Source organism: Solanum verrucosum, unplaced genomic scaffold, assembly GCF_900185275.1.
Source record: "Solanum verrucosum unplaced genomic scaffold, falcon-dt-bn FXZP01000261.1, whole genome shotgun sequence".
Classification (NCBI taxonomy): Eukaryota; Viridiplantae; Streptophyta; class Magnoliopsida; order Solanales; family Solanaceae; genus Solanum; species Solanum verrucosum.
Genome location: NW_026019969.1, coordinates 687,012 through 698,682, shown reverse-complemented (window position 1 = coordinate 698,682; position 11,671 = coordinate 687,012). Strand labels below are relative to the sequence as shown.

The 11,671-nt window shown below is 28.1% G+C and overlaps 1 protein-coding gene across 1 annotated transcript; it reads right to left on the bottom strand.

Annotated features, from left to right (window-relative positions):
• Positions 1-353: 353 nt before the first annotated feature.
• LOC125816312 (UDP-galactose/UDP-glucose transporter 4-like) lies at positions 354-3,725 on the bottom strand. The gene is made up of 7 exons (XM_049495898.1): positions 3,295-3,725; positions 2,368-2,396; positions 2,059-2,263; positions 1,347-1,589; positions 1,126-1,227; positions 945-1,052; positions 354-810 (listed from the first exon to the last, which is right to left on the bottom strand). Exons 1-7 carry the CDS (start codon positions 3,418-3,420, stop codon positions 553-555), a joined length of 1,071 nt encoding a protein of 356 aa, XP_049351855.1. The 5' UTR covers positions 3,421-3,725; the 3' UTR covers positions 354-552.
• Positions 3,726-11,671: the final 7,946 nt, after the last annotated feature.

Here is an 11,671-nt window from a genome sequence, read left to right as displayed (position 1 = left end):
ATTAAAATTGAATAATTAATTCAAACCTAAAAACAAACTGATACAATTATCAACTAAAATTTCCCTTACGTGCAAACAAATAAGGTCTAAGATAATTTTCGCGCTGAAATAAAGTTCATAAGCTTTCAATCTATAAAGTGGCTGGGTTATCTTCTTATGGAGGAAAGGTCAAATTGTCTCTACTAAGATTTTAACTCAATCTCCAAAATTTTCACTCACTTCATTAATCGTTAAATCACTCTCGAATGTTATTAGAAGTTAGATCATACCTTAGATATTATGAAGACTCGACTTAGATCGATAAAGAACCTAACCAACTGTCTGACCAAAAATTAGCAATTACTGCATCCATATTCATCATCTAAAGATGGACTAAATTCCCTTAGAAGAACAAATCTGATAAATATTTACCACCTTAGATGAATTGCAATAAAGTATATATATATATATTATATTTTTTTAAAAGAGCCTAGCATTTTGTTGCCATATTACAACTATAAAAGCTAATCAAAATTGAAATAATAGACTAAGCTAGAGTGTCTGCTTTTTGTTTTAGACCAAAGGTCTCTTCTCTTCTTCCTCTTCAATGCCTATCTGAAATCTGTTATCTTCAGTCTCGCGAGGTTTTTCAGTTTGTTGAAGAGGGATAATTTTCTGCGGCCTAGGATGCGGGGGTTTGTTTTCAGGCAACATCTTCATTATGATGCACATACACATCAACAGCAATCCAGTACCATGTTGTTCGGTCAAAGGCTTTGTGAATATCAAGTATGAAAGCAATAATGTTACAGCCTTCCTTGCAGTTGTAATCTGATAATGTCGATGCAGTTAATGATTTGTACAAATTCAAGCAAATGCGAGTTCAAGTTGGAGATGTACACACACGGTCATAATGAGATAATCAAGAAACTTCGTTAAAAGGACAAGTCTTAATAGAAACAAACCATTGTAGTAGTGGCAGCACCAAATATTGCTACGAGGGAAAGGACAGACACTTGCCCCACGAAAGTAGCGCAGGCTTCAAACACCAAGACTCCGTAAACATAGGGATGCTGCAGGAGAAAAAGAAACAAGGTAAGCAGGAAAAAAGGTTGAAACAAGATGCATGTTTCTGGTGATGATTACCTGAGCACATGCAGGCCATGCTATCCTTAGTTCTCCTGTTACAATCATAGCCACAAACAAGATAGGAAAGCCGACAATTGTTGAGCAATAGAGCATCTCCATCTGTTAAAGTTAAAGGTTAAACAAACAATCCTAAAGGTGTGAACTAGTCACAAGTTTGTCATGAACGAGTATTCTCGTGATTAAGCATCGTATTGAATGCAAAAGCACATTAAATAAACCTGTGTTGTGTTAGGATTAGAAGTGAAGATGGCCTCTTGATAATTCCCCACAAAAGAATCCATAACCAAAGCACCAGATATCATTAGCACACCAATTAAGCTGAAATTTGGCGAGGTTTGTGCATCAGCCAAAGTGAAAAGAATCAGGCCTGCTACCAAGAGTACTGCCGAAACATATTCATGGGGTGGATATTTTCGTCGCAGACCGGGCACGAAAGCCCCCATTACCATGACAGGCAAAACCTGAAATATTTGTAAATGGAACATGAAGCTTGTAAAGTACAACAGACTAATAAACTTCTATCCCACTAATCAATGAGACGCACAAAATTGTTATTCCACCAAGATTATCATTAATCATGTTGTGTCCTGGACTATGAAGAATAAAAAGTTAACGACTCTAATTGCACAAAATCTTATGTTAAAAGGAAAGGCAGTTGTCAAGGTGCGCCAAAAGGCACTTGGTTAACTGAAATATCATATTTGTTTATTTTGTCCCTTATTGTTCTTATTGATAAGTTTAGCATAGGAAACAACTTAAAAGTCCTTCGAGATCTGTCATAAAATTGGTCTACCATATTTACCAAAGACGGGGATCTCTGATTGGTATTCTTTTCCTACTAATTTCATCTAGGCTGCTTATGTAATTTTATATATTAGAGACGAGCATCTTCTCTTTGCGAGAAAGAGAGGAATTGACTTAGGTATTCACCTTGGCAGATTTGAACATGATTTGTGCTGGATAGTTGAGGAAAGCCAAAGACCCTTTCGTTAACCCATGTGAGCCCATGAGAACGGCAGAGAGCTTAACATAATCCTTCCACGGGTTCACCATTTGCTTAGGAGTAAAACCATTGAGGAAATGAATAAGAGCCACATAAACCAATCCTTGAACAAAGGTAAAGTACCATCCATAGCTGCATTTAGTCAAATACCCACCACATAACCAAATTAATCTCTAAACGCAGATCAAGTCCAAAATATTTAATGATGATCCTAAAAAGGAAACATGTCAAATTACCTGAATTGAAGCCTATTATATACATATTCCTGTAATTGATCATGAAAATTAAGGTAAAATCAGACATATTCATAACATTCTCATCATGAAAGATACAGAACATGCTTTGTAACTCTAACTGCAAAAGAGAAATACTTCGGTATATAGCTTATAAGCTAAGAAAAACTGAGTAATGTTCTACAATGCTCTCGCCCCCCAACATACTAGATATTCGAAAGCATTTACCAAATTCTAAATCATGACATTGGAAAAGCTAAAATTAGCTTCACCTTTACAAAGGAAATATACTCAAGTGCACTAGTAAAGTCCAATATAATGTCAATTGGTACCAGTACCAGGAATAACATGGAGCCAGAAACAACTGTAATAAACATCTAGCTACGCTTGCGTATTAAGGAAAAAAGCAAGGGCCCTTGAAGTGAAAACACAGGCAAAAGCTGGAAAACAACAATTCCTTTATCTAACAGTAAAGAGAATTCTTCTGCAAAATGGACCACAAAGGGGTCCCAAGAAAAAGATTCAACACTGTAGAGACATTAGAAAACAACAATTATATAAATGAGTTACTCTCATGAATGATAAAGATCTCCACAATATGTTACAAACTTAGTGCATTCAATCAGTATTGTCCTCTAATATAATCATTTTTTAAAAATTGAAACTCATAACATGAAACCAAACACATTTTATGCCAGAAAAATTAAGCCCAAATCATAGTACTAAACATGCAAAAAGGAAAAAAAAAAATCAAACAAAAACTTCCAACTACTGAAAATTCTTGTTGACCAAAAATCCCAAAAATCAAAACCCTTCCTTTTATGATGATTTCTCAGTGACCAAACACCAAATAAAAAATGGGCAATTCTTGGTGACCAAACAGCAGACAAAAAAATTGCAGAACAAAAAATAGAGATTCATAACACTTGCCTCACAGACGCCATTAACAAGATACCCAAAGAAGAACCCAGAAGAGCATAACAGGAATTGTTGCCATCTGGGTCGGGTCGAAAGAGAAATACCAAACAGAAACAGAGATTGATCATCATTCTTCATCTTTAATTTTTTTTCGTTTGTTTGTTCTTCCCCTTTTCGGCAAACAATTTTATTAAAAAGGGCGGCCTCAAAAAGTGTTCTTGGACTTCGTAATAAATCAACTTAGCTGATTCAAAGCTTGCATGTTGACTTTGGGTACACAAAAAACAAACAAATTCTAAGAATTTAAGGAAAACGTATCGGTTCCATTACGTTAACAAAAAAAAAAACAAGAATTAATCATAGACACACATGTGGGCTTCAATAAAGAATCAAGAAAATGAGAAGCTTTGGTGAAAGCAGAGAAGAGAAGAGGGTGATGGGGGTGCGGGGTGGGAGGAGCCTTGGAAGTCTACACAGTTTTGAGATGACAGAGTATTAAGGGGAAATAGAGAAGAAGAAGATTCTGTTAATCTTCAATTGTGATTATAGACCTCTTTCTTAAATTGTGCGACTAAATTTAGTCCTCCTTTTACTTCTAAAGTAAAAAATAAAAAAATTACTTGCTCTATTCCTTTTTACACTTTGTTTGATGGTTACTTGTATCGTTAGTTTAAATATAATATTTATTTTTATAAATTTTTCATATCATATAATTAAATTTATCATTAGATAACGAAGAAAAGTCTCATTTTTATGTAAGGACTAATTCGATGTAATTGTGTTATTATCTTAATATTTTCTTCTCATTTTGTTTTTATTTATTATTTAATAATCATATTTTATTTTCTTGTATTACCTTTTCATAATAGTTCTACCTCATTCCTTACTTTTATTATAGGTTTATCACTCAATAATTTCTAATGTATGATATTATATTATAAAGGAGAACGATATAATCAATCTAAATATTGTATTCGTTAAAATAATGCAATATGATATAATATAATACGACACATCATAAAAAAAATATTTAACAACTATCCAAATAAAGTGTTAATTGTCACATAATTAATTAAATTAATTTTTAAAACTAAATTAAATTACATTAATTTAATAATGTTAGTCAAAGTTTATATGGTTTGAACTGGTAAATAGAAACAGAAGGAGTATTTGACTATTCTTGTATGATGATAAGTTTTCCTTTTTTAAAGGTAATATTTTTTTTTATCATAGAAATAATCTAGATACCATTTAATTCGCTTTAAGAGACTAAAATGAGAAAAACTACATGCTTTTCTTTATTGAAGATGAAGATTTAACGCGTTTTATTAAATATTTGAGGACCAAATAAATATTTATTTAATTGAGAGCCCAAAAGTACAACTATACCTTCTCTTCTTGATTATTATAATTAAGTAAAGATTAAGTAGTTTTCTATTAACTTCAATGTCAACATATCTATATCATAATCAAGTAAAGATTAATTAGTTTTCTATTAACTTCAATGTCAAGTTGTCAACCTTATATTGAAACGTCAAAGTGGAGGAAATTATATGTTTAGTCTTACTAACGTATAGGAGTTATTATTAATTAACACCTTCATAAACTATGGAAAAAAAAAAGAATAATCAAATACTTCTGCCCATGGACCAAGGAAAGTATATAGTAAATTATTTCTGAATTATAAAGCAAATCAAATTTATAATTGTATCTCGTATCTCATGAACCAAGCAAAGTATAATACTTTTACCTTATTCCACTAAATATTAATTTTGTGAATCATGTCATACAATCTTATATATTCATAATTTGCAAGAACAACAATAATTTTTTATCAATCGTATATATCCAATAAAATAAAGTATAAATAAAATCGTTATATTTTATATGATTACGTTGTTCATAGAGATTAGTACGTACTTGATATGAATCAATTATTTATTCTACAAAATTTGAACTTAATTAAATCTTTATATAATATGGAGGTATTTGAATACTTGTATAGTTGTATAAAGTTTTAAACTTATATAAGATATAGTTGTATACTGTTATCAAGCATAATGAGAATACTTGAGTAACAATAGATATTTTTGTAACTTAAATTCTACTCTAATTAAGATCGAATAGTTTGTTTAATTAGCATAATTAGCAGCAAATTATTGAGCTAGTTATTGCACTCTATTAGTTTTGCATTCCATGATTGAATAAGGATTGATGAATTATTATAATGCAAATTAAGAAATGTATTCCGTAAAGAGGAAATGTGACTGGTAGATGTAATGCAAAAATAATTAGTGTTATTAATTAGTGCTTTAATTTATTTATATATGTCTGGAGAGGATATGTGACTGGTAGGAATTTGATATAGTAGAGGATTGAAGGTTTGATTTTCTTTCCTAATGAGTTATAGTGAAGTATTACAAATGAATTATATGAATGAGTAAAGTATTTTAAATTATAAATTACACGAATCTAAATTTCACAAATGAAATTTGGTTAAGAGAATGGATAAATTTTGACTCCAAATCTTAAATAAATTACGAATTAACATTGAGTCGTCTGAAGAACAAGATAAGCTGAGTAAGTTTGTATCTTGTGATAAGTTAAAGACATTTACTTAAAGAATTCTAATAAAACTCATATACCCTACATTGTTCAATAAATATTATAAATCATAAAATAAAAAAAAATGTTTAATTAATATAAATATTTTTAGTAAGATATTCATATCAGACGGACGAAATATATGCTATGAAAAAAAAAGCACTTTGTAATGGAATGATTTGGTAAAATATCTCCCTCAGGTATTAGTGTTTAAGTGGTTTATGATTTCACATCTTCCAATAAATTAGTTATAATTAGAGAGTGATAGAACTTAAAAAGAAATTAATTTCTACTAATACCTACATACTCAAAGGCTTCTACTGGTCCACAATTTGCTTGAGCCACAAGATCAAGACAAAACTTTTGATTATCTTGCTTTGGACAGACTCATCAAACTTTACTCTAATGTCACGTTGTCACAATCTCTAAGTTATCTCAATGTTAGTAAATTGAAAGTATAATAGGAAAAAGCAATTATCCCTCCTTAATTTATCAAAAAATAACAAGTAAAAAGGGATATTAAATTAGGATGTATTTGACAAATAAAATAGAAACAAACGGAGTATTTATTTTGATTAAACAAAGGTTATTAACATTAATTTTAAATTATTAGTTTTCTTGATCAAATTTTTTAAAAGTAAAAAATGTTTATTTATAAAAAATAATATATATTATCAGAGAGTTTAAGTGTTTGATCAAGATTTCAGAAAGAAAAAATATATTTTTATGAAATATCACAAGTTATTTGTCAAAATTGAAAAAATGATTTTTCTTCTAAAAATTATTTCTGTTAGTTTTTAATATATTTTAATATTAAATTAAAATATTGAGCGCATATATTAATGGATAAAAATTGACAAGGAGATGATCAATATTTTTTATGTAACTTATGTAACTGCGTCTACTAGAGTCGTGATCTACCACTAACTACTCACCAATCCGATGCAATATTACTATTGGACTATTTTGTTATTTAATCTATGAAAGAGTTCTAAACTTATAAATCCTGGTGTTTTATCTTTGCATAGACAGTATGAAAAAGATGAGAAATGTAACAAAATATGATAGTGAAGTTAATATAGTAAAAGAGGAAATTGAGATAAAAGGGAAAATATTTTAAGTCTTCAACTTATTTATTGTATGTAAAAAAAAAAGTATGATTGAGTCAATGAAGTTGTTAGACTGTTGTATTTTAGAAAGAATAAGTGAAAAAATATATTATTGAAACAGTGTAAATTATACAATGATGGACTTGAATCTCTTTAAAAAGAGTGAAATATTTATGGTTTAGCTTGTAGTGCATATTTTTATTCTTCTTTGTTAGTTTTATCTTTCAATTAGTATAATTTATTATATGGAGTAGTCACCAACAATTAGAATCTTGTGCAAATACAAATTACTATCATAATATTGGTAAAAGTATTTCTCAATAAAGTTATTACTCTGTAAAACTATTCTTTCAAAAAAAACTTCTGACAAAAAAAATAAAAATATTTCAAAATAAGTAAATTTAAAAAATTTAGTCAAAGGCTATAAGTTATGAAATGATGTCAAATTCCTCTAAATTCTCTCGTACTTAAGCTAAAAAATTCTAGCTCCTAACTACTAATTATTATTATTTTTCTGTAATACCAACTACTTGAAAATTATTCATACTGTGACAAGTAAGTTTGTGGAGTTAAGTAATTTGATCCAATTGTCAATACCTAATATATGGCTGCGTCAACCTTAATTTCATGGACAAATCAAATACAAGCCGTCTCAATTATTATTGCACACTTGCAATTTTCCTAAGCCCATCATATTATAACAAAACTAAACATGTGATTAAAAAAAATAATTCAAACTTGTTGCACGGTTAGTTTTTTAAAAATAATATCCTCAAACATTTTGGTAGCTATTATAATAAAATATTATAATAAAAAAATATAATATAAGGTAATTAATTTTCAAACAAACTGAATTATTATAAAGAAATGTTATTGTAGATCGATGTAACTGTTATAAAACGAATCTTACTATATTTGTAAAAGTTAACAAAGCGGTAAAAAAGTGCAAACCATTATTTTTTAAATCGAACTCCTCTAATAGGAATGTTAAAGATTTTTTTTAAAAAAAACTAATGTAACGATATCCTATAAAATACAATTTTTTTTATGACCGTCTATAAGTTTAAAAAAAAAATCTATAAAAATTTAATGCAATTTTTTATGAGAAAAATTCAGAAAAGAAAACATAATAAATATAAGGATCAATAGCTATCGTTTTAATAATTGCGCTCAATAGTTATAGTTTTGTTTGCTATGGAGGCTGCGGTTGTATGTTTTTGCCGGTTGTATATTTTGATTTTGAATGTACAAATTTTGTATTTATACATTTAGAAATTTTTCAGAATTTCATTTATTTCGCTGCCAATAAACAAACATCATAATTATTTTATTTTTTTCATAAATAATTTACAAATAGCTAGAGTAAGCATACACAAAATTCTAGATTTATACAAATCAGGTAAATTATATAAATCAAGCGAATAACAAAATTTGCCGAATCTATAGCTGCTAATTAGAATTTCTCTAAACACTAGCTATAGCATTTAACATGGTTTAAATTTTTGCTATTCTGCACAATTTTTTATTTATTTATTGATTTTTATGATATTTTTGCTGATCTCCCAATAAAAACGATCATTAACAAAATCATAGGTGCTATAATATACTGTTTCAACAAAAATAAAGTTCGTGGGAAAATAATTTATTTTTTTATGATAATTTTTAATAAAATAAGTCACTAATTTTAAGTACACGTACTAGTGTGGGAGACAGGTGGCATTCTTGATAGCTGGGGTGATGGTTCCCAATGTATACCTCTTGCTTGGACTTCACCCCTAAAATAAATTGTTTTAAGAGAAAAAATATAAAGTTACCATTGAAGTTATTTCGAATTTTTAAAAAGATATTTTAACTTTGTGGTGTCCTATTTTCCTATTGAACAATTTAATACTGTTATAAATATTCCACTTTTCACCCAACCTTAATTGTAAGAAAAGAGGTGCAATCACGCACCAATTATTGTTTGACACGTATTAAATTCTTTTAATTTTTAATTTTTAGTTTCATTTTTTTTTTGATATTTTATTAACTTTATTTTCATTTTTTCCCTCTTTCTTCTTAAATCTTCATAACTTAAATCCTTTGTTCTTTATTGTAAATCCTCCAAAAGTAGCAGTCATTGTCACCTTCAACGTAGCCTGCATGATGCTTCCTTGTTACAACACTATTTCCGCCACTAAAACATCACTAAAAAAAATCAATTCAACTCTCAAGTTACTAAAGCAAGGTAATGAGATCAAAAAAATGAAATGAAGTTTCATAGTACTCTCTAATCAATGGAATTCATATTTTTATTTTATTTTTTTAAAAAAAAAGAGAATAAAAGAAGAAAAAGAAACAAAGAAAAGCAAGAGAAACGAAAAAAAGTGATAAAAATGGATGAAGTAAATGATCTTCTAAGTTGAAGAAGATGAAGAAAAGATAATTGGATTTTGAATTTGGGTGAAGAAGATAATGGGGAAGATGATGTAAATTAATTAAATAATTAATAATAAAGAAATAAAACGACACATGACACTTTGAAACTGATTAATGGCAGTGAAAAGACTGGGTCATGCGCCTCATGTGCGTGGTAACAACCAAGACGAGGAAATGGGTCAAAATGACCCATTTACAAAGATATTAAATAGTTCTATGGAATGATAGGACACTTTCAAAATTAAGGTATTTTTATGTAAATACGGAACAATTTTAATGGTGACTTTATGTCTTTTTTCTTGTTTTAAAACTTGAACCATCAATATATTTTTAAAATTATTTCACTAGTAATATTATAATATATAAAATTATGAGAAAAATTTAAAAGTATATGTATTTCAAAATTATTCCACTATCCAATAAGTCAACTTTACATCTTCAAATTGGTACTTAAAATGGTGCCATATTAGTTCTACTATGACTTTGTTTTGGCGGTAGATTTATATGACTTATTTTAATTGAACAAATAATAAGATATTTTTATTAAATATTTTTCAAGTCAAATCGTCAAATTTAGTAGATTAAAATGTTTAATAATATTTATTATTATTATTATACATATGCTTAAATATTCAATCGGAACAAATTATAATACAAAGATTGAATAAAATTTACTAGCAAATTTAATATTTATCATTGAACTGGACCTTATTTAAACGTACTCTCTCTGTTTAACAATAGTTATTCACTATTAATTTGACACATCCCTTAAAAATAAAATAAATAATAGAGTTTGAATCTAAGGGGAAAAATCAGTAAGGTCAATGGTTAACACATGCAATGTTATTGTGAAAATTGTAGTAAAAGGTTCATGTTTGCCATACCTTTGCCACTTTTGTAATTTGTGTATTAATTACTAGTAGACACATTAAATGCACATGGAGTATAGGATTATGGGTTAATTGCACTCTTCCTTTTCAAGCTTTCAATGTAATTCCCGCATCTCTATTTATAGGTCATCATTTTAGATTTTATGTTCCTTAAGAAACTGGGTAAATTTATCATTATACCCTTATTTAGTACTCCCTCTATCCCTAATTACTTATCCACATTTCCTATTTTAGTTGTCCCTAATTACTTGTCCATTTTGACAAGTCAAGAAAAGACAATTTTATTTTACCTATTATACCCTCAATTAATTACTTTAAAAAAGATAAAACTTTTTGAAAAGCTTAAATTTTTAATTCATTCACTTCATAATTAATAGGGATTAAATGGTAAAGTACAATGTCAATTATTGTTTTCTTAATAGGTGTGTCAATTCAAAAGTGGACAAGTAATTAGAGACATAGGGAGTATACTCTTTAATAAATGAACATGAATTAATTTTTTTTATTAATTAATTTGACCAATGAACATGAATAAATTATTTAGTTTTTCTATGTTGGTCAAATTCATATTTTCATTCAAGGCTAATAATTTTCAAGGGTAAAATAGGAAGAATGATGTTATTTATGCATTGATTTTGTGAACTAACAAGTAGAAAAAAAATATCTATTTTTAATAACGACGAAGTATAAATAGAAACGGATGAAATATTTGTGTATCCTTGAAGTTTTTTTTTCTTAAAGAAAAGTTTTTGTAAATTATAATTTTTTAAAAAATTGGTTCACAATTCACATCATTGTCAAGTGTACCTATTTCCGCTTTGATTCCATTTATAATCCAAAACTGTTAGGTTGATTTTGTTTCCTTTACTTTTTCTGCTTCCACTTATTCTTTTTAAATCAAATTAACTAATTTTTTCCATATCTATGTTTTATTTAAAAAGATATTTAAAAGGAAAAATGACTTAGTTTTCGAAAAATCGATTAAACTTATGGTTTAAGAGAAATCGAGTTTCCAAAAGAACAGAGTCGCCACTTAATTTTTTAGTAAAAAATCAAGAAAAAATACTTACGGTTTTCAAAAGATTTAAACAGATAAAATCAATTGAAAACGGGTTCGAAGTTCAATATACATTCCGAGAAGGTGTTAGGCCCTCGGAATGCCCGCTAACTTGCGGTTGACCGGCGATTTGACTAAAATGACTTTGACTAATTTTGAAAAAAATTTAACACAAGAATATTTAAATAAATTACGATATTTAATTAATTTTGAGAAAATAATTAGATAAACGACACATTTTTCTTTTTTAGAGAAAAGAATTAAAAAAAAACACATTTGGCTTGTGATACAAGTAATTAGAATTTCAATAA